At 39.6% G+C, this 24,146-nt stretch overlaps 1 protein-coding gene across 3 annotated transcripts in view; it reads left to right on the forward strand.

Annotated features, from left to right (window-relative positions):
- The window catches only part of Rbl2 (RB transcriptional corepressor like 2), a 52,594-nt gene extending 28,462 nt beyond the window's left edge, over positions 1 to 24,132 (forward strand). For 2 of the 3 annotated variants that reach the window (XM_048426767.3, XM_048426768.3), the window contains exons 12-22: positions 1,103 to 1,240; positions 2,641 to 2,805; positions 3,174 to 3,285; positions 6,740 to 7,006; positions 7,170 to 7,450; positions 7,538 to 7,714; positions 14,078 to 14,149; positions 15,400 to 15,505; positions 16,486 to 16,688; positions 17,280 to 17,444; positions 22,582 to 24,132. In XM_048426767.3, the coding sequence (XP_048282724.2) occupies positions 1,103 to 1,240; positions 2,641 to 2,805; positions 3,174 to 3,285; positions 6,740 to 7,006; positions 7,170 to 7,450; positions 7,538 to 7,714; positions 14,078 to 14,149; positions 15,400 to 15,505; positions 16,486 to 16,688; positions 17,280 to 17,444; positions 22,582 to 22,752 (1,857 nt within the window). In that variant the 3' untranslated portion in view covers positions 22,753 to 24,132. The remainder of the gene's footprint in view (positions 1 to 1,102; positions 1,241 to 2,640; positions 2,806 to 3,173; positions 3,286 to 6,739; positions 7,007 to 7,169; positions 7,451 to 7,537; positions 7,715 to 14,077; positions 14,150 to 15,399; positions 15,506 to 16,485; positions 16,689 to 17,279; positions 17,445 to 22,581) is intronic. The other variant, XM_085682025.2, reaches the window with a different exon arrangement.
- Positions 24,133 to 24,146: the final 14 nt, after the last annotated feature.

The following is a 24,146-nucleotide window of genomic DNA, read 5'->3' on the forward strand; positions in this document are numbered from 1 at the left end:
TTATATTTTATTTTATGTGTATGAGTGTTTGCCTGCATGCTTATGCATATGCACCATGTGTGTGGCTCCTGGTATCCTCAAAGGTCAGAAAAGGGTGTTGAATCCTCTGAAAGTGGAGAGAGATACAGATGCTTGTAGGCCACCATATATATATACTACTATATGACTTAACTTTGTGTGCATGAAACACATACTGAATTGCATATAAACCATAGCTACAACTTAGGGACTAATATCAAGTAGGTACTTAATATATTATTTAGATGAACATATAGTTTAATCTCTTTTAAAAGATTTTTATTATGGTGAAATTTACTTAAGAACGCATTTTTCATCATCTTGAAGGTTACATTTCAATGTACATTGGCAGAGCTTTGCAGCCATCATCCTCACCATCTTCCACTATTAAACACTAATTCTCCATTCCTCCTTCTCTCTGGCCCTCTGTGTACTGTCTTCCAGCTTTTTGAGTTTACCTATTTAAGGTTCCCCAGATAGTTGGAATCATATTTGCTCTTTTGTGTTTGACTTAAGTTTGCTTTCACTGTTTATCCATGCTCTAGCAAGTATTACAACTTCTTTCCTTGTATTTAAATCTTTCGTTTCTGACTTGTTTGTTGATAGACACTAGGATCGTTCTGCCTCTGGCTGTTGTGAACAGTGCTGCCATGGTTGCTGGTGTGCAAGGCATCTGTTTTGAGTGCTTTCTTTTGGTCCTCGATGGCTCTTTATTCCTAGAATTAGGATTGGTGTGTCATATGGTAGTTCTGTAGACTGGACCAGAATCTCACAGAGGTGAGGCAAGTGTCTCATACAGTAATTTTATGTTTAACTTTTGAAAGCCACCGTACTATTTGTCAAAGCAGCACTTCATATTTTACGTTCCCGCCAGCAATCCATAGGGCTGTACTTTTATCGTAGCCTCAAAAGCTTGTTTGTCATTTTAAAATATTTTTAAAAAAGTATTTCATAGCATACGTTTTTGGAAGTTCTTATATATTCCTTTAATCTATATTTTAATAAAACAATGAGTATATTTAAACAGGATATGAAATGGTTTTCAGAGTGAGCTACTGTTTCTAAATGCTACTTTTTTTTATAGGGTGTTCTGGAACAAGACGCATTCCATAAGTCACTCTTGGCCTGCTGCCTTGAGGTTGTCGCTTTTTCCTATAAGCCTCCTGGGAATTTTCCATTTATTGCTGAAATATTTGATGTACCACATTATCATTTTTATAAGGTATTTAAAATTATACTGATGATTATGAATGAGACCAACCTCTTGCTACCCACCTTGTTCACATTAAACATATAAATCTATCCTATTAAATATTTAATAATCTCTACGTAGGGAACTAAAATAAAACAGAGTCTTAAGACCTATATAAATTCTTGTAATATACAGTAGTATGGCAGATTTCTTTTGGCTGAAACATTCACCCGATTTCTTCTACCATCTGCCGAAGGACTGCAGATTACTGTGATGAAGACCTAAGAGGGGCCAGATGTGGTGGATTACATTTATAATCCAGTACTTGGAAAGCTTAGGTAGGAGGATTGTGACCTTGACCTGGGCTTCATAGCAAGGGCTGCCTCAGAAAGGAAGGGAAAAGAGAAGCAAGGGGTCGGGGTGTAAGAAGAGGGGATGCTGGGACTGGAGAGACAGCTCAGCAGTTAAGCGTGCTTCCTGCTCCGGGAGGACCTAAGTTCAGTTCTCAAAGGACCTGAAACCCCCGTCTGTCTTCCTTCCCATCCATATACAGGACATAAAGACACACACATATAAATTAAAAATAAATCTTTTTGAAAGTGTAAATCTAACTGATTTTATCAATAAAGACACAGGAGTCAGAAATGGGGGTAAAAACCTGAGAGAGCAGAGAAGCAGGGGAGCAGCCCCAGGCTCCCCACCTCACCTTACTACTTCCTGTCTCCCCTCTCAGTGGTCCCAAACCTCCGTGGGTAATTAGGTCAGCTGTATCGTCAGAGCAGTCAGAGCAGCACACATCCTTTTGAAGCAGCGGCATTCGTGGCACCAGTTCTGTATACCAGCCTTTCTTACTCATGAAAGCTTAGTATTAAAGATCTTTCAGGAAAAAAATTAATTTTCTATCATTCTACTTATTTCTGAGACAAGGTATAATCTAGCCCAGGCTGGCATCAAACTCAAGGATAACTTGAAACTTTTGATTCTTTTGCCTTCACTTCCTGAGTACTAGGATGACAGGCATGAGCCCCCACACTCCACTTATGTTCAGAGATTTTTAATATTATTTTTTGTTTTATTGATAATGGAAAGTGAGTCTTTGGCCTTTAGCCTACAAACACACACCCCTTAATATAAAATTTTAAGAGTATTGTTTTCAGGCTTGACTTATAAAGTATATTTTTTGTTTGTAAATTTTGAAATATATAATTATACAAAATATTGTATATTATTCATATGTGTAGATTATTTACAAATATTATAAAAGTAAGAGCAGCTTGCTACATATGGTATTGCTTTATTAAACTTGTGATTTCTGATAAATTGAATATTTTTAAATATTTAGATGTTTTATTTTGCTTTTATACTCATAAAACTTTTACATTAAAAACCATAGTAATTATTATTTAACCCGGGAATTTTCTTTATTTCAGGTAATAGAAATATTTATTAGAGCAGAAGATGGTCTTTGCAGAGAAGTGGTCAAACACCTCAACCAGATTGAAGGGCAAATTTTAGATCATTTGGCATGGAGAACAGAGTCCCCACTGTGGGACAGAATTAGAGAGAATGAAAACAGAGTGCCTACGTGTGAGGAGGTTTGTGACAGTATCTTACCGTCTGTCTGTAAGGGGAGCACATCAATATTGTTTATAGGCTCTGCCCTAGGGGTCAGGGGTTTGCAGTGTGATTAATGGTTTATTCCTGTATCAAAAAGGAAACAGAATCAGGTTCCTTGAGAACCTGTAACTGTCATCAATTTCCATGACAGTAAAAATTCCGACTCTCCAGATCAGTCAGGAACATTGGTTCAGACAATTCAATCCAGTAACTGGTTTGAATCTTTTAGTAGTTCAGTTAAGAAATAACTAATCAGACAAAAATTTCCTTTTTGCCTTAGACTGTTACTTTATTTCTAGTGAAATGTTTTTGCCTATTAAGATTTTATGGAAACAATTCTTTATAGGTCATGCCACCTCAAAACCTAGAAAGGACAGATGAAATTTGTATTGCTGGCTCTCCCTTACCCCCGAGAAGGGTGAATGAAATACGTGCTGATGCTGGAGGACTTGGAGGAGGTGAGTCTAGAACACTAAAGCAATGTTCGCGTCCTGAGTCTAGATGCTTAAACTTCATCTGACCCTGTAAGTAAAGTTAATAGGCCGTGCAGAGTAAAGAATATTCTGTGTTTTAGTGATATAGCAATCATTTAAAATGCTTTTTTTCTGTTCAAGAGGGTTGTGACGGCATCTTGTGTAGTTTAGGCTGGTCTTCAATTCACTATGTAGCCAGTGATGACCCTGAACTCCTGACTGTCCACTTTCCAAATGCTGGATTCCAGTTGTGTACCACTACACTACTGGTGCGGGAGAATCGTCTGTATTCTGTCAATCATGTATTTTAATAAAACGCTGATTGGCCAGACAGGAAGTATAGGTGGGTCAACCAGACAGGAAGTAGAGGCGGGGCAATGAGAATAGGATAAGGCTAGGGAGGAGGAAACTCCCTTAGCCACTCCTGCGCAGACCACTAGAGAGGAAACATGTAAGCTGCCCAGCTGGAAAAGGTACTGAGCCATTATGGCTAACATAGATAATGATAATGGATTAATATAAGTTACAAGGACTAATAATAAGCCTGACCTATTGGGCCAATCAGTTTATAATCTTATGGAGTCTTGTGTGTGATTTTCTTTGGGGTTTGCCGGCTGTGGAGTACCGGGCGGGACAGATACCCCAACAAGCTGGCCCTCATGTTACACACTACCACACCTGACTTAAATATGCTTTTTTTTTTTTCTTTTGAAATGGGTTTCGTGGTAGCTTGGAGCCTGTTCTGGAACTTGGAACTTGCTCTGTAGACCAGACTGGCCTCGAACTCACAGAGATCCTCCTGTCTTTGCCTTTGAGTGCTGGGATTAAAGGTGTACACTACCACCACCCAGTTTAAATATGTTTTAAAGAAATATTAACATAAAAAACCTTTCTGAGAGAGGGCCTGGCTGTATAAGGGCCCAGGCTGACCTTGAATTTAAAATCTTCTTGCATCCACATCCCCACTACAAAGATTACAGGGGTGTGTCCCTATGCCATACTTACAGGTATCTTTTTAGAACACTTTACATTTAATTTGGTCTTCATTTGTAAGTGAATTTTCATCTATAAACACACAAAAGGGCAGAAATAGGAAAACAAACTATTAACAATAACTTATTGCCAACTATAGAATTCTCAGTGAATTCTCTCAATCTTTCAAATATGTCTTCCCTTTTATGGTTTTGTTTTGTTATGTTTATTAGAGATAAGAGTCTTGCTGTCTTGCCCAGGCTGATTTCCAATCCTTGGTCTTTCTGACTCAGCCTCTGAGAATATAGGTGTGTACCACCACACCTGACATATTAAGGTTAGCTATGGGATCCAGTTAGATACAGTGAGACAGGATGGCTCCATGGCTGGACCATATTCAGCTTTGTTATTAGCGCTGTGCTACTTAGGTTAATGTGACATCCCTGCTCGGCTGTACAGAAAATACAGGCTTAGGTTTTAGCTGGCTCCTTATATGACTGCCTATGTGCAGGATTTATATTTATGTATGGGAGTTTGTCTTCTTTGTTTTTTTTTTCTATTTTTCCCCCTGGGGCTGGACATTGAAGCCAGGGTCTCCCAAATACACAGTACACATTCAACTATTGAGTATACTTTCAGTTCCACAACTATTTTAAAGAACAATTATATAGCTCCAAAGAGCTCCTAATCCATTAGAACATTGCTATTACTAGGTCAGTTTCAAAATGTACTTGATAAACATTAGCTATAAAAGAATTGGTTTTAAAATTAAGTTTACTCTAAGTCAGTGCCTACTCAATAAACATAGATGATTCAGGGTGTGGTGGCATACTTCTGTAATGGAAGACTAAGGTAGGAGGAACCTAGCTTTAAGGCCAGTCTACATAATTTAGCTACCCAATCAGACCCTGACTCAAAACAACAACAAACAACAGAAAACCAAACTAACTCACTAATTGAATACTTCATGAAACTTTCTCATTTAAGAAATTGTTTGTAGATTTATTTTATGAGTGTTTCACCTGCATGTATGTCTTATGCACCATGTACATGCCTGGTGCCTGCAGAGGTCAGAAGGTGTCCTCTGTAAGTGAATAATTATGGATAGTTGTGAGCTACCATTTGGGTGCTGAGAACCAAACCAAACCCTGCAAGAAGTGCTGAGGCATCTCTAGCCCTTTCTCATCTCTCAAAGAACAGTAATAATTGTTTCAGTACACAGACCTGGTTTCAGATCTGATAAGCTGGTCTTTTTTCAGTTCCATTTTTGTAGTTTTCCCCTCCCCAAGTCTCTGAATTAATATTTACATTAAACGTCCATTTCTTTGTACTTGGTACTTCTCTCTTTATGAATCTACATGGTTGGGTCCACAACTCTGTCCGTCTTTATGTCATCTTGTATGTAACCTAGGGAGCGTTAGGACACAGCTTTCAGGACTCACTTGTGTTGGTGTCTGTTATAAACTCCTTACTTTTATTTTTAAATCTGGAAGAGCTGTTTCATGAAGGTCTTACAGATGGTGGACAGGGATGAAAGGAACGCTCACATTCCAAAAACTCACATGTCAGTAAGAATCTTAAAAATAAACTAAGCCATAACAATTGTTTTTTGTGTAGAGTGACTAAGACAGAAAAAAACAGTTTCTCTGGGCATGGAGGTGCATGCCTTTAATGCTAGATTTGGAGGCAGGGGCAGGTAGCTGTCTGGGAGCTTGAGGCCAACCTGTGCTACACAGTGAGTTCTAGGACAGCTAGAGCTACATAGAGCGACCTTGTCTCAAAAAATGAACATTCAAGAAAGTATTAATAATTAAGCAATGCTGTCTATATGTATTTAAAGATAACAAATGCTGATAATGTTATATCGCTTTTTGCAACAATTTTAAAATTATTTAATATATAAGCCATTGAATTATATAACTTAAGTAGATGGTATGTATATCACATGAATTATATCTCAATAAAGTTATTTAAAACTAAGTTTATTAAATCTAAACCTTATATGTCTACCTTACTGAAGAATATCGAATGTTAGTAATCATCCCTGAGTGGGAAGGACAGAGGAATATTCATAGGAAGCTGAGGGAAAATACTGCTGGATGGCATGCCATCATGTCTCTTGGTCAGGTAATGTTTGTTCAAATCTGAGTATGGGGGAAATTAAATGATTCCTTAAATTACCCCATGTCAAAATATGGCAGAGGACAAGGTGGTGGAGGACAAGGTCCAGTCTGACTTCTGGGAAGGAAGACCAAGAAGAGACAGCTGCAGACAGGGTATTTCTTTTGTGAAATGCTTTCCTTGAGTTTGCACTAGAACAGCTATGGTGTCCTATGACTTCTGTATACTTTATCTGCTTTAAACATTATACAATATCTGAAACACACTGGATTTCCTTTGGAACAAGAGCTTAAGTGGAAGTCAGATTTGTTTCTGTGTTAAAGAGTCTGGTTTCTTTTGGTTGTAGGTATAGCATCTCCAACCACATTATATGACAGGTACAGTTCCCCAACAGCCAGCACTATTAGACGGCGGCTATTTGAGAATGACAGTCCCCCTGAAGGAGGCACATCTGGGCGCATCCCCCCACAGCCCCTGGTCAATGCTGTCCCTGTGCAGAATGTATCTGGGGAGGCTGTATCTGTCACACCAGTTCCTGGACAGACCTTGGTCACCATGGCAACAGCCACTGTCACAGCCAACAATGGACAAACAGTGACCATTCCTGTACAAGGTAAGGAAGGCAGAGTTAGGGATTGAGTTCTCTGGCATTTGTTAGACAATCACCTAAGACTTGGAAAGAGTGTCAATATAAAATAGCAATGATGGAAGATGGGCAGGAAAGAAATGGAAACCTGTGAACAATCCTTTTTCTTTTCCTTTGTAATAAACTGTAGGTATTGCCAATGAGAATGGAGGGATAACGTTCTTCCCAGTCCAGGTCAATGTTGGAGGCCAGGCACAAGCTGTGACGGGCTCTCTCCAGCCCCTCAGTGCTCAAGCCCTGGCTGGAAGCCTGAGTTCCCAACAGGTGACAGGAACAACCTTGCAAGTCCCTGGTCAGGTGGCCGTTCAGCAGATTTCCCCAGGTGGACAACAGCAGAAACAAGGCCAGCCTTTAACCAGCGGCAGTAGTAGAGCCCGGAAGACTAGCTCTTTATCACTTTTCTTTAGAAAGGTAACTTTTCATGTACCTTTACTGAAGCACAAGCTTGGCAGGTCTAAGTATGAAATAAAGTTTGACATATTTCTGTTTCTCTGTTAGGTTTATCACTTAGCTGGTGTCCGCCTTCGGGATCTTTGTGCAAAACTAGATATTTCAGATGAACTGAGGAAAAAAATTTGGACCTGCTTTGAATTCTCTATAATCCAGTGTCCTGAACTGATGATGGACAGACATCTGGACCAGTTGTTAATGTGTGCCATTTACGTGATGGCAAAGGTGAGTACATTCATGACTGGAAAGGCAAAAGTTCTACTGTTACTCAGAACATTTCCCCCCCACAAAACATGAGGCTTTACTGTGATGAATAACCTTTAGGCTCACAGGCCAAAGGAGTAACTTCCAGCCCCAATGGCCTGCTTTGGCTATAGGATATTTTTTAAAATAAATTTATTTATTTTACATCCTGGCCACAATTTTCCCTCCCTCTTCTCCTCCAAAGTCCCTTCCCCCATCTCCCTTCTGCCTGCACTGCCCCATAATCCACCCCTCCTCCATTTCTTTTCAGAAAAGAGCAGGCCTCCCATGGATATCAATAAAACATGCCATATCAAGTTGCAGTAAGACTAAACACCTTTCCACATATTAAGGCTGGCCAAGGCAACCCAGTATGAGGAATAGGGTCCCAAAAGCCTGTAAAAGAGTCAGAGACAGACTCTGTCTCCCACTATTAGGAGTCCCATGGGAGGACCGAGCTACACAACTGTAACATATATGCAAGTGCCTATGTCAGCCCCATGCAGGCTCCCATGGTTGTCCTTTCAGTCTCTGTGAGCCCCTATGAACTCAGGTTAGTTGATTTTCTTGTGGTGTTCTTGACCCCTCTAGCTCCATAATCCTTTCCCCACTTGTATGCAGGATTCCCTGAACCCTGCCTAATGTTTGACTGTGGGTCTGCATCTGTTTCTGTCAGTTGCTAGGTGGCACCTCTCTGATGACAGCTGGGCTGGGCGCCGATCTGGCTATGGAGATGGACAGTTCAGGCTGCAGTCTGTTTTGCTAGGAGTCTTAGTTGGGGTCATCCTTGTAGATTCCTGGGAGATTCCCTCGTGCCAGGCTTTCACCTGACCCTGAAATGCACCCCCTTTCCTGTAATCTCTTTCAGCACCCTTCCCCCCGCCACCAGCCTGATTGCTTGTGTTCTCATCCTCACCTGCCCTCGGTTCACTCATGAAGTTGCTTCTATTTCCCCTTCTTAGACCTGGGCATCCCTCCCAGGTTTACCTAGTCTCTCTGAGTCTGTGGATTGTAGCACAGTTATCCTTTATTTTACAGCTCATATCCACTAGATGAGTGAGTACATGCCATGTTTGTCTTCCCCGTCTGGGTTACCTTACTCAGGATGATTCAGAACATTTTTAATAGCTATGCATCGACACTACCATTTTCAAGTATGTGCAGTCATCACACACGTGAAATATTCCATTTTATAGCTATTGGGCAGTATTTTTAGCCATCTATTAATGGACATGTGGGTTGTTTTTCTCTGAAAGTTATGAACAACACTGTGGAGAGCATTGTGGATGAGATTTTATGTAGATACCGGCTTCCATTTCCCTGAGTGAATGCCTAGTAATGATCTGTCGATCATATGGGAACTATATGTTTAAACATTGAAGAACTACCAGTCTACTTTTCAAAGTATGGTTCCATTTTATATTCCTACATGCAATGTATGAAAGCCTTAATTCCTCTAGCTACTCATCAATACTTAAAAAAGATTTATTATATGTTTGGAGGGAGGAGGAACTTTTCACTGACAAATTTGAGGGCCAAGATCAAGAACCTTTCCCACTCTAAAGTTTATAGTTTCTGGCTTATCCTGAGATTCCAGTCTAGTTTTCCTCATTTTATGTTGTTTTCTGGTTGCCACATCATTACTGAAGACACATCTCTCCTCTGAAGGAATGTTCTGTGAAATCAGCTATCATGGACACATGGGTTATGTTGAGACTGTCGGTCTTATTATGTTGATCTGCATCCGTCATACTCTGCACTCTTGATGGCTCTTGTTTATTTGTAAATTTTGAAATTGAGAGATGTGAATCCTAACTTTATTATTTTTTTCAGTGATTTTAGCTATTCTGAGTCTCTTGGAATTCCACACCAAGTTTAGAATCAATCTATCACTGTCATAAAAGAGTCCCTTGAAAACCTGCAGCTCAGCCGGGCGGTGGTGGCGCACGCCTTTAATCCCAGCACTCGGGAGGCAGAGGCAGGCGAATCTTTGTGAGTTCGAGGCCAGCCTGGTCTACAAGAGCTAGTTCCAGGACAGGCACCAAAAACAACAGAGAAACCCTGTCTCGAAAAAAAAAAAAAAAAAAAAAAAGAAAACCTGCAGCTCAGTTTGGGGAGTTTACTCATCTTACGTCCAGTCTTCAGTCACCATCATGGCATGTTTTCACATTTATTTAGGTCTTCCTCTTTTTAATAACAATTATTTGTGCTTTTCAGAATGTAACTCTTGCCCTTGTTAATTTTCCTGTATTTTTGATGGTATTGTAAATGCAACTGTTTCATTTTTGATGTATTCATTGCAAGTAAATGAACAGTTGATTTCTCTGTCTTAAGTGTTCAACAACCTTGTTAAGCTAGTTGACTGTTTTTGGTGCAGGGATTGAACCTAGGGCCATTAAAATGCTAGACAAGCACTCTATTGAATCCCAGTCTTGAACCTCTTGGTCTAGTGGATTTTAATCATGTTCTGTGTCAACTCTTTGTGCAGATTATGCAGTTTTAATAATTGTACTACTGCTTGTCCAAATTACTTTTCTTTCCTAATTACCATGGCTCCTCCAGTGCAATGTTAAAAGCAGAAATCTTTATATGGTTCCTGGTCCTAGGGAGAAAATAACAAGTCTTTCACTATTGGAATATGTTAAGTATATCCCCCCACCTCACCTGTATCCTCGGGTAGACTGCTTTAATCCAGTAAAGGTATTTTCCTAGCTTATTGAGTGTTGTTTCATTAAAAATGTTGAATGTTATTAAAGGTCTTTTTCTGTGTTCATTGTGAGTTTTGATACTCTAAGGATATAGTATATTACATTGGTTGGGTTTCATGGTGGATCATTTGCATTCTCTTTGCAAATCCCTTTTAATTATGGTGATAAGTTTTGCTTTCATGTTTGGTTTACTAGTTTGTTGAATTTTGTGCTTCTCACAAGCTGTTGTCTGAAATTTTATTGCATGGCTTTGTCTGGTTTTGTTCCGGGGGTAAATCTGGCCTTTTAGGAAAAGAAATGTTTCATCTTACTCTGTTAAGTTTGTATTAGCAGAGAAACCACTGGAGCTGGTCTTTTCTCTGTGGGTAATTTATTGATGAATTCAGTCACATTCTTCTCATGGGTTCATTCAGGTCACCTGTCTTTTCTAGAGTCAGTTTGGGCAGTGTCTATCTTTCTGAGACTTAGTGTCTGTCTCTCTCCCGAGTACTTTAAAGTCTATAGTAAGATCCTCTTTCATTTCTCATCAGTCAATCTAACTAAAGGTTGGTAAATTTTGATGACTTCTAAGACTATTTGATTTCATTCATTTTCTCTATTAACATACACCCTAATATTATTTTCTTCTTTAAGTCTATTCTGGCCTTTTTAAAAGTTGCATGTATCTGATGTTGTGTGAGTGTACATGCACGCAGGGTCAAAGAACAATATCCAGAGGTTGATTCTCTTCCTGTAGGTCATTAGGCTTGCATCTAGTGTCTTTTCCCATGGGCCATCTCAGAGGATCTTGGATTATTTTGTTTTTCTTAGTGCATTAGATGGTTAGGTAACTGATTATAGTATTTTTTCCATTGCCTTTAAAAAATATCTCCGTATCCTTTGTAAATATGGACACTAACTACAAAAGTAGGCATTATATTACCTGCACCTCATAACTTGACATGTATGTTTATCTCAAATTATATTTGATTTTCATATGGCTTCTATTTAACTTGTACATTCTGCAGGGCCATGTAACTTCCAGTTTTGTGAGTTTCCCAGACTTTTGTTGCTGATTTCTAGTTTCCTTTTCACTGTGTCTGAAAAAACACTTTATATATTTAAGTCCTTTTAAATGTATTGAGAGTTTCTGTTTGCTTGATGACAGGGTCTCATGTAGCCCACAGGGGGCTTGAATGTCCTTCATTCCTAAGTGCTAGAGTTACAGGTATGTACAGCCATGCCAGTTTACCCAGTGCTGAGATTGAAAATGACTTGAACAGGGCTTGTGCATGATAGGCAAGCACTGTACCAACTGAGCAGTGTCGCTAGCCTTCCACGTTTGTTTAAGAAAAGCAAGTATTAGCTGGGTGGTGGTGGCTAGCGCCTTTAATCCCAGCACTCGGGAGGCAGGCAGGCGGATCTCCAGAGCGAGTTCCAGGACAGGCACTAAAGCTACACAGAGAAACCCCATCTCAGAAAACAAACAAACAGAAACAAAACAAAACCAAAACCAAAACCAAAGAAAAAAAAAACCAAAGCAAGTATTTTATTGCCATCAAGAAAATAGTGTGTTTTCTAGGTGTCTGTTAGGTTAGGTCAAGTTGTTTAACAGACTTGTTAAAGTTTTCTCTTTGAGGTTCTGCCTAGATCTTCTATTGTTGAAAGTGTTATATTGAAATCTTTCTATTTTTAGGTTGTCTGTTTTACTTTTTTTCTGTCATGGAGTTTATTATTTGGTGCCCTATTAACAGACACACTAATGTTCATTACAGCTTCTTGATGGACTGATCTTTGTGAACTAACTCTTCAGTAGTATTTGTTCCAAAACCTGTTTTACAGTTTAATAGCTTATAGCTACCCAGCTGTCTTTGGATAACTATATAGTAAACATATCTGTTGTTTACTGTCAAACGTATTTGCATTTTTAAAGTAAAGTGTCTCCCAAAATAATTTGTTTTCCTAGTCTTACAACTTGTGTTTAATTATTTGCCTATGTTGTTACTGACTCTACTACATTTGTCTATTTTACCTGTTTTCTGGATTTTTTCTTTTTCTTTCTGTTTTTTCAAGACAGGGTTCTCTGTGTAACAGTCCTGACTGTCCTGGAATTTGCTCTGTAGACCAGGCTGGTCTTGAACTCTTAGAGATCCACCTGCCTCTGTTTTCTGAGTGTTGGGATTAAAGGGACACCACGAGGCCTGGGTACTTGTTTTCTAGGTATCTTATATAAGTGCTTTCTGTTGTATGTCTCTGTTCCTTTATTTCTCCTTTTTTTTTCTTTTGAATTAGGTTGTTTTTTGCTATATATTTTTTCTTCTCTCTCTCTGCTATGTATTTTCTTCTCTCTCTCTCTTTCTCTCTCTCTCTCTCTCTCTCACACACACACACACACGTACTTTTAACTCCTCAGAACTTAGCTTCAAATTCATGTCAACAAGATATACATGCATTAGTGTTTTCTTTCCCCATTTACCTTTTTGTGAAAGTATTGTTTATGTATTTATATATATTCCAGTGGAAGTACTGCGCATCCACCATTACCTTTACTCAATGGTAAGATTTATAAAGGAGCAAGTAAAAGGCATGTGTGTATTTACAGCTGCTGTTATGGTGCCCTTCCTTACATTTCTGCTTATTGGTTCCTGTGGGTTTAAGTGGTGTCTGCAGTCACTTGTTTAATACCCTACCCACCTCCTTTGTACATTTTTGGTAAATGTATATTTCTGTTACAGCTACAACAAAACATCATACACATGCATTTACCCTGTCTTTCTGATATGTTAACGCTTTACAAGTGTTCCTGGCCCTTTTCATGTGTATTTGTCTCACTTGTTTCCATTGCCTCTCTACAAGGGCTGCTGTTAGCAGCAAACTGTTTACTGTTTACTCACTTCTGAAAGAACAGTTTGCAGTGGACAGGATGCTTTTCTTTTTGACCTTTGTGAATCTGCTGCTCCACTTGTGTAGCTTCTGATGAGAAGTCATCTCTTACCATATCTGACTTCCCTGTAAAGGAAAATGGTTTCCTCAATGCTTTCTATGGCTTTACATTTTTACTATGATAAACCTGGTATGGATCTCTTGATTCAGTCTGCTGTTTGACAAGCTCCCTGAATGTGTACAATAATGTTTTAAAGTAAACTTGGCTGCTGTCAGTTTTTTTTTCCCCAGTGTCTTGCTATGTAGCCCAGGCTAGCCTGAACCTCTTGATCCTCCGGCCCTTGCCTACCATGATGCTCAGCTTAAGTCTTTATTTCTTTGAACATCTTTTTTTGCTTCGCTACCTCTGTCCTCTTCTCCTGACACTCTTGTTCCATGACTGCTGATGTGATTCCTCGTGTCCAAGTTTTCTGGGGCTGTTCTCTGTTGTTCTGTTCTTCAGACAATATACTCCTTAGGCAAGTTTGTTGACTTTTTTCTTTTCCAGTTCAGATCTACCAAGTTCCACTTCCAGTCAACTTTTCAGTTTAGTTACTGTACTTTTCTATAACGGGTTGTGGTTTACATACCAGGCTCCTTACTAAACTTCAGATTTTCATGAATAGTTGCTTGTTCATTTGCTCTACAGTCTTTGAATACAGTGGCAACAGGTTCACTGAGCTGTTCATTCTGTCATGCCTGATGTGGCTCTCTTAAGTATTCTCACTGTTTGTAGGTCACAAAAGAAGACAGATCCTTCCAGAATATCATGCGTTGTTACAGGACTCAGCCACAGGCCCGGAGCCAGGTAACCATGTTTTCTCTCAGGGCTGAAAGTAAAGCTTAAGTCTGTGATGAATTAAAAAAAACAATTAGCTGTAGTTAGTTCTGTGCCTTTCTCCCCACCAGGATTTATAACTAAGAATCTAAGGGGATTGGCTGTTTTAATCTTTTACATCACTGGCATACAATTTCATGCAAGTTATTTAAAGTTCTCTTCCTGCAAAAGAAATGCTGTGAAATATTTACTTTTATGTATATGGGTGTTTTGCCTGCATGTGTATCTCTGCACCACATGGGTGCCTGGTGCCCTTAGAGGCCAGAAGAGGACATTGCATCTCCTGGAACTGGAGTTAGACTGTTGGGAGCCATCTTGTGAGGTTTTTGAGAATTGAACCTAGATCCCCTAGAAGAGCAGCTGTTCACTTAACCACTGGGCCATCTCTCCGTCCTGTGACATATTTCTTAATTCAGAGAAGTTAACTGATTTTCATGTCACCTTCAAGTCTGGCTTAGTAAAAAACACAGTAATCATCTAAGACAATGTTGAATGAAAATTAAAAACCCACTTTATCGTGAACATGGCTCATTTGTCACTGAAAACCAAGAATGTTGTTAGACTTTTGTTTCTTAAAATAACTTGACTTTACAGATGGTATTGGTACTGCTCTGTAGAGTTTTAGGCAGTACTTGGAATTTGAAGTGAGATAGGCTTTGATATAAGCTGTTAGGGAAGAGCTTCTGGGACCTAAATCACAAAGTTTTGTTATTGTTGTTGAGACAGGCTATGTAGCCCTGGCTAGCCTGGAACTCACTGTGTAGATCAGGCTGGCCTTGAACCCACAGGGATCTGCCTGCCTTAGCTTCCCAGTGCTGGTTTTAAAGAATGTACACACACACACACACACACACACACACACACACACACACACACACACGAAACCCTAGAGAATCAGAGTATCTGTTTATTGCTCTTAACAAGTAGTGTGTGTGCCCATATAACCACATCTGGCTAGATCAAAGCTTGTTATTTTTTTCTTTTTTGAGATAGTAGCCCAAACTGGTCTTGAACTTGCAACACTCCTTGCTTAGCCTTCTGAGAGCTGGTATCACAGACATGCACAATGCCTAACTTGGTTGCTGTTCCTAACATTCCCAGAAGACAACCATTACTAAGTGTATTTTTGTGAGGATCAAGGAGCATATATTAAGGTCCTGCCAGCCGGTATAGATTCAATGAATGCTAGTTTCTGTCCCCCTCTCGCTGGCTCTTTACAGGTGTACAGAAGTGTTTTGATAAAAGGGAAAAGGAAAAGAAGAAATTCTGGCAACAGTGACAGCAGAAGCCACCAGAATTCTCCAACAGAACTAAATAAAGACAGAGGTAAAAAAGACAGATCTTTATGAACATCTAATTTTTAGGTCAAAAGACTAAGAATTATAAAATAAAAATACATATAGAAGTAGTTTATTCTCAGATAATTTGTTGGAATAAACTAACTTGGTGGTCAGTTGTCCTTTCTTCCAGTGCTTTGAGGCACTTAGAGAATAACATGTTTCAGATAGGAATTTCTAGCCTGAATTCCAGAAAGAGCTTGCCTGTTGATTAGACCTGTGCTATAGAAATGTTCTTCCTGGTTCTTGACTTAAACTTGTTAGTACAGGGCTTAGGTTCCAGAAACCTCTGTGTAACTTACTAATATAAACTACTCAGTCAACCTGTGGTACAGTTATGATAAGGGAATAAAGTTATTATTTTTGAGCTCTGCTTCTTGGTATGAAAAACAGAGCTCAAGATCCAGAGATGGTGGTCCATGCCTGTAATTTCATCTCTACTAAGGCAGGAGGACTGTGAGCTCCAGACCTGCCTGGTCTATAAAGTGAGACCTTCTCTCACTGGATGATAAATGATGATGATGATGATGATGATGATGATAATAATACAACTGGGCTGAGGACATAGCCCAGTCAGTAACTGTGCTGCACAAGGATGTAGACCAGTTTGATCCCTAGCCCCCATGTAAGAAGCCAGACATGGTAGCAAGCACTTGTAATCCTAGATCTTGGGAGGCAGAGACAAGTAGATCACTGGGGTTTGCTGGTTGATGCATCCCAGGTCCCACTGACAGACCTTGGCTCAGAAAGAAGGTAGACAGCTCCCAAGGAATGGTAGCCAATGTTGGCCTGTGGCCTTCACACACATGTACTGCATACACACGAATGACACACACCAAACTCCAAAGAATCAGAGTGCCTGCTTATTGCCGTTGATGACTAATGCACACATATAGCTGTTTCCCTCTTTTCCTAGTGAAGTGTCTTTTTTCAAACAACCCAGACTACCCTTTGTTCTCTTGGCTGCAGCCAGCAGAGATTCCAGTCCAGTTATGAGGTCAAACAGCACCTTACCAGTTCCACAGCCCAGCAGTGCCCCTCCTACACCAACTCGACTGACAGGTGCCAACAGTGACATTGAAGAGGAGGAAAGAGGAGACCTCATTCAGTTCTACAACAACGTCTATATCAAACAAATCCAAACATTTGCCATGAAGTACTCACAGGCAAATGTAAGTGCATCAGGGATCACTGGGTGCTGCTTTTACTCTTGAGGGGGAAGAATCATTTGTTTGACCTAGTTTCCATCATAAACTAGACTTACAAATAATTCTTTCATTAAATAAAACTAAGGACGTCTCCAACCAACACAAGTACCTTGTCTAATCAATATAATTTCTGATGATGTTGAGCAATATGAATAAGACTGTGTAGAATTCTCTGCATCTAGCAGGAGACAGAAACTACATGAATTCAGATTGTGGAGTATTTAACAGTGATGGCCTTGCAAATTACTAAACTTTGTGCTTGCTCTCACCTCATATACTAAATGAGAAGAGTAGTAGTTAATAGTTTATCTTGTTGTTGTAAGGATTAAATGATATATAAAGATGCTTAACAGAGGGGCTGGCAGGAACTAAGCACCTGCAAGTGTTAGCTGTTAGTCTTAGTTTCTTTAGTTTCTTTGATCGTTGCTGACCCATCGCTGTTCAGCATTCAAAAGCTTCTGGCTTATTATGTCTTTCACTCAGTAAAATGGATGACTTTTAATACAACCTCGCTACAAGTTTTCTTCCTCAGAATTATTGATTTTATTTTCACAGATGGACACTCCGTCCCTCTCTCCCTATCCATTTGTGAGGGCAGGCTCCCCTCGCCGAGTACAGTTATCTCAGAATCATGCTATCTACATTTCCCCGCATAAAAACGAAGCATTGCTCTCTCCTGGAGAGAAGATTTTTTACTACTTCAACAACAGCCCATCAAAGGTAAGCCTACATAAATGGCTTTAGCTAGCTCTAAAGTGCATCGGGATGCTAGGAATAGAACTTTTGCTAAGTGTACTTCTTAGAGCAATGGCAACTACCAGGCAGCAGAAGGCAGAAAGTCACGAAGGACAAAACCCAGGGTGAACTGATTTGATTGCTGAGGACATCAGGATTAGAAATAAAATAAGGGAACTAACTCCATTTTTCTTGCCTCCTTTCTTATCTGTTTTGGACGTTGAGTTTTCTTTCACTTGTAAGATTTTATTTTTTTCTATTTCTGTTCATAATAGAAACTTTGGACCCCTAAACTGGTTACCAAGTTGTTTCTGCAACAGACAGTGTCTCTGTCTTTTGGCCCTGTTTATAGGGGAAAAAAATAGAGAGCTCAGGGTTAGACATATGTGGTAGCATCTGCCTCAGTCTGAGAGTTGGGAAACGTGAGACTTGATTGTGAAGAATTACGTAGTTCCCGAGATGTAGAAGTGCATCCAAGAAGCAGAGAAGAAAGTGATGTCCTTAAGGCAAGGGTTATCTCATTGGTAGTGATGTAGACAGGCTCAGATGAGGCCTTAAGAACCTATGACAAGCCAAATTTGGTTTGTTACAGCTCTGTTGACTGAGCCATCTCCCCAGCCCTCTTACCTATTTGATTCCCCCTCCCCTTGCCCCAACCCATTTGGCAATGTATTTAGTTAAAATTGCAAGTCCAGTTTTATAAGTAATACTGTCCCAATATAGGAAATCTCATACCACTGCAATTGCTCTTGGAATCAACTGCTATCAATCTGTTTGTAGGTTTAACTAAGGCCATTTGAAGTTAGATATAAAAACTTAATGCAATTGCTTCAAATGTGAAAACACAAACAGTTTAAAGGATGGGAATCCCGCCTAGTGGTGGTGGTGCACACCTTTAATCCCAGTACTTGGCAGGCAGAGGCCAGCCTGGTCTCCAGAGTGAGTTCCAAGATGGCAATCCAAATGTCTAGTAGTTGATGAATCAAATACGTATGTGGCCCTCAAAGATGAAGTACTAGTACATGCTCCAGTGTGGGTTAGCCTTGGAAACATGGCAGTGAGTGAGGTTAGTTATAAAAGACTACATATGATTCTACTTTGGTGAAATGCTCATAATGAGCAGATATACAGAGGCAGAAAGGAAATTAGGGAAAAAGGAAACATTTCTGCTAGAGGAAAAGATTTCTTTGGGAGCAGTAAGGTTGTATGTGGAGATACAATGCAGACATCACTTGAGTCACACACTTTAAATGGGTGAACTATATGGTATGTAAATTATATCTCAATAAGGCTGTTTTAAAGAATATGTTAAAAATATACTACTACCATGTAAAAAGAGAACTAGAGTAGTTATGTAACAGGAAACTGGACTTCAGAGCAATGAGTATATGACCAAGAGATTCATTTCCTGGGCCGGGAATATAGTACACTGCTAAAGCACTGGCCTCGCATGTATGAAGCTCTGTGCTCAATATGAGAGATGTGAGATGAGAGAAAAATACTGTCAGAGTTGAGAATTCAACATAATTGACAGGATAAATAGGTAGAGAAAATTAATAAGTATAAGAAAAGATGGGAACATAACCCAACAGTACCAATTGCATGTGGAACATTTTTACAACTGTAGACACCACACTCTAGACTATAAAACAGGTCTTAGTACAGTGACTAATCTGGTGACTTGGCCATGGTAGGTGCTTGGCCACTGAACCACATCCTCACATTCTTAGTAAATTAAAGGTTTCAGATACATTCTTTTCCTGCCATGATGGCAGGCCAATCAGACATTAACAAGAATGCTCTCTGGAAACCTCCTGTGGATCAAAGAAGAAATCACAAGAGAAAACAAAAGCATTTTATATTGATGAGAATCTACAATGTTAACATTGTAAGTGTCCTAGTCACTGTCTATTGCTTTGATGAGAGACCATAACCACGGCAATTCTTATTTTAAAAAAGCATTTAATTGAGGGTTCAGAGGTTAGTCCATTATCATCCATGGGGGAGCATGGCAGCACACAGGCAGACATGGTGCTGGAGAAGAAGCTGAGAGTTCTAGATTATGATCCATAGGCACAGGGGGCAGGGTTTGGCATAGGCTTTTGAAACTCAAAGCCCAGCCCCAGTGACACACAACAAGGCCACACCTCCTAATCCTTTCAAGTAATGCCATTCACTAGTGACTAAGCATTCAAATCTATGAGCCTTTGAGGGCCATTCTCATTCAAGTCACCCCAGTAGGTTACAGCTGAAATAGTGCTAACAGGTAAATGTTGTATCACTCAGCATTTCTAAGTGACACACTACATACACACACTGAAAGAAGTTTGAGGATTAAGGGGTAACTTTCATGCCTATTAAGAGAAGGCACAGAAGAAATGGACAGACTCTGTGATATACCTACACTACATAAGAAGTATCTTAGGAGCCCAATATTGATTAAATTTGTTTGCTTTTAGATTTTATGTGTATGAGTATTTTGCCTACATTTGTGTATGTATGCCATTTGTGTGCCTGGCCTGGGGAAGTCTGAAGTGGACATCAGATCCCCTAGAATTGGGAGTTAAAGATGGTTGTGAGTCACCATGTGGGTGCTGGAATCAAATTCAGGTCCTCTGCAAACCCTGAGCCGTCCCTCCAGCCCACTCATTTTTGAGACAGGCTCTCATATGTTACAGTCCAAGCTGACCTCAGATTCCTGCTGCCTTCCTGCCTCAGCCTCCTAAGTGGCGGAAACAAGCAGGGCTACTACATCAGTCTGAACATTCTAGTTTAAAAACATTTCAAATAAAATTGGAGCTGCAGGTAGCGGCTATATTAGTGACTTCTACAAGACATTAAAGGAAGAAGTAATGCCAATTCTATATAAACTCTTCAAAAAATATAAAAATAAATCTTTTCGTATCAATAAAAACATCTTTGAAATTATTTGATGCAAATTTGCTGATATAACATCATCCCTAATGGTGAGACCCGGAATGCCTTCCTTCTGGTGTCCATTCTCACTTGTATTTCTCTCTGGTCTGTAGATTCTGTTATGTGTAATAAGGCAAGATAAAGAAGACAAGTATGCATTGTGTATAGAAAAACCACAAAGCATGAAAGCTACCCTCTGATCCCACAAGTACAACTTGGTGACCTCTCCCCAAATGTTAAGATCTGAATGTTTGAACTGTGAAAAAAAAATACCATGTACTGTATGAACATAATTACCCACAAAAATGTACTTTATAAATGTGCTATGTATTAAGTTATCTAACTATACAATGAAGAGTAACTTTATAATTTATGTAGCATTTAATCAACTGATGTAGTTAGTGAGCAATATAAGGAATACTGGGGTAAGCTGGAGACCCAGAGACAGCAAATGCAGACTAGACTTCTTTAGGAATGCAAAGGATAGAAGAGAAAGGATCAAAGAAAGCTTTGCTTATGACACTTAAATTTTTGAAAATATATATGCTGACAATATACATTTAATTGAAAATTTCAATTTATTTCAGAGTAAAGAATTAAAATGATGAGCTAGAGTGTAGCTCAGTGGTAGAGTGTTTATCTGGCATGCATTAGGCCCTGGGTTTAATTCCCAGAACCACAAAAAGGCAAAAAAAAAAAAAAAAGAAAGAAAGAAAGAAAGAAAGAAAGAAAGAAAGAAAAAAGTAAGCAAAATGTCTAGGATATATTATTCTTTTGACTTTAAGTCTCATGTAGCCCAGGCTGGTCTTAAATCTGTTGTGTAGTTGAGGATGGCCTTGAACTTCTGATCCTTCTGCCTCCACCTCGGAGTGCTGGTATTCTAGGTGTGCACCTCCATACCATTTATGCAATGCTGGGAATTGAATACAGGGCTTTTTCCACGCTAGACTAAAGCATTCTACCAACTGAGCTACAGCTTTAGCCCTAGGATATGCATTTTAAAATCTGAGGGATGAAAAGTGACCAGAATTGTCCACGCAGGGGGGTGTGAGGATTCCCTATTAATTTACTACTTTGAGATTCCTTAAACTATGTGTGTGTTAACATTTTCAATATCATCTTTAAATAAGAAACATGAACAAAAATCCTAGCCAACAGTTACCAGAATAGTTTCTGAGCAGACTCTGAGGCCCGAGAAACAATCCTAATGACATATTCTGATTTCTTTCTTCATTGGACTGCTCACCGAAGCCACTGAACATTAGAAATAATTTTAATAACTCCCTCAGTTCTCCCTTAGAAGAACCTATACCTCCAGAGGCCGCTGATGCACCCATTACCTGTAATGAAAGCCTTCAGAACCAAAGCTTATTTCTCTACTGAAACTATGGCTGAGAAGGTAGAAAACAAGTGGCTCAGGTGTCCCAGCTACTGGGGACGGGGAGGCAGGAAAACCACAAGGTTGAGTCCTGCTTGACTGCAGAGTTCAAAGCTAGTCTCAAAATTAAGAAAAACCTTGGCATGGTAGCTCACATTTTTCATTCTAACATACATGAATGAGCCTGATGCAGGAGGGATGCTGTGAGTTTGAGGCCAACTTGGGCTTTAGAGTGTGTTACAAGCTGGCCTGGGCTACAGTGACACCTGTCTCAAAACAAGAAAAGAGGTGGGTGGTGCTAAGACAAGGCCTTGCTACATAACTCCAGCTGACCTGGTCCTTTGTAGGCTAGGCTGACTTTGAACCTACAGCAATGCTTTGCTTCTGCTCCCACATGGTGAAATCATAGAAATGAGCCACTGAACTTCCAAGTCATGCTGTCAAGACAGCTCAGTGGGTAAAGGCATTTTCCACAAAAGTCCCACATAAAGGTAGAAGGAAAAAACTCTGCAGTTGTCCTCTGACGTCCATACACATGCATGCATACGCACGCACACCTCCACACATGTACTCACACAAAAATCTCAAAGTATCGAGTATGTGTGTTGTAGATATGTGTACCACAATCACCAAGGAAGTCTGTTAAAAACACAAAGGCTCTGCTTGACCCAGAGTCAGCAGTGTCCTGGCGGATCTGCTTGGGTTTTCTTTCTGCAAAGGTGTTCGTTCAAATGCTTAAACTGCTGAATCCATGAGATTCTAACTTAATACTTAGCAATGTGCTTTAGCATTTTTAAAGTTTTAATATCTGTTTTTTCCTCACCATAGAGACTGAGAGAAATTAACAGTATGATACGGACCGGAGAGACTCCAACTAAAAAGAGAGGGATTCTCTTAGACGATGGAAGTGAATCACCTGCCAAAAGAATTTGCCCAGAAAATCATTCTGCCCTGTTACGTCGTCTCCAAGATGTAGCCAATGACCGAGGTTCACACTGAGGTTAGCCTCCAGTATGGAAACTGTCTTCACATCAAAGGCTTAGCAGTTAATGCATGCAGGATTATGGAACATTGCCCCCTTAATCCAGCAATAGATTAGAGCCTGTTAGAAAAGGGAAGCTCTCTGACTGGGTGTAGCAGTATATACCTGTTATCCTAGCACCCAAGAGGTAGAAAGCAAGAGGACCAGAAGTTTGAGGACATCCTGGGCTACATGGCATGTCTGAGGCCATCTTGGGCTATATATATGTAACCCTGACTCAAAAACAGAAACAAAAAAAGGAAGGACATTTTGGTAAGAATTTAGACTTACTTCAGGATATTTTTATTCATCCCAATTGCCTCTCCCTCTACTATTGAGTGCTTACCTTCAACACTGCCCAGAATCGAAACCTGGATTTTTAACTCTGGTAAACGCTTAGAACTATTGCAGAAAACAAAACTTTAGAGATTGTATAGGTGTGCCCCAGCAGAGGAATTGTATTTCAAGTCATTCCTATTTGCATATGGTCAGGTCCAACCATGTGCTTTAGGATGAAAACACCTGCCATGTTTACACTTACGAAACAGAACAGAGGGGATGGCCCAGACCTGGGTGTCTCCAGGCACTTGCCCAAGGCTCCTGTTCCCTTTGAGCACTGTCCCTTCCCCAGGAGATGTAGTACAGTGCAAAAGTTGTGCAATGTCTGAATGAGCCTGTGTAATTGGTGGCACTTTAGGGCTGTAAAATGCATGGCGCTGTAACCCAGATTTTGCTGTATATTTATGATGGCACTTTCTATAGTGTGGACTTTAGTAGGTACAAGACTTCTAGGCTAAACAGCCAATGTTTTAATGCTTTTCTTAAAGAACTTGATATAGCAACACGTTCTGAGCACGTGTAAAATGCTCCGGTTTGTGGTAGTGGCATTACATAGGGATCATCTGGATAAGTAAAGATTTTTAAATTAAGTTGAATTGAGAATTTGAAAAATTATGACCACTTCCTTTTGGAGGTAGTTATCCAAAGGAAAGTATCTTTGAGGGTATACCTGGAAGTTAAAAAAATAGGTTGATGAATTTAAGTTTTTATTAGTACACAGTACCACTTATACAAATTAGAAAAGTATTTAACAGCTATTGATTATCTACACATATCTTTATTAATCATTATTGTTCCAGTCGTTTTTAAGTTGGATTAATAATCCTAAGGAGAAAATTCAATTGTAAATTGGATCTTTATAAGCCAAGTTACTAGGTAACTTGATACTGCTCTAAAGAACAGACCTGGCACTGTCCACTGGAGCAGTGCTGTGCGAAGTACTTATAAAACCTCTTGGTACCGCTGCTGTAATTTTATATGAAAATATGTGTATTTTTCAATAAAGCACTTATAAATTAGTCTCTGTTTAGTT

Source organism: Myodes glareolus, chromosome 22 (assembly GCF_982192425.1).
Source record: "Myodes glareolus chromosome 22, mMyoGla1.1, whole genome shotgun sequence".
NCBI lineage: Eukaryota > Metazoa > Chordata > Mammalia > Rodentia > Cricetidae > Myodes > Myodes glareolus.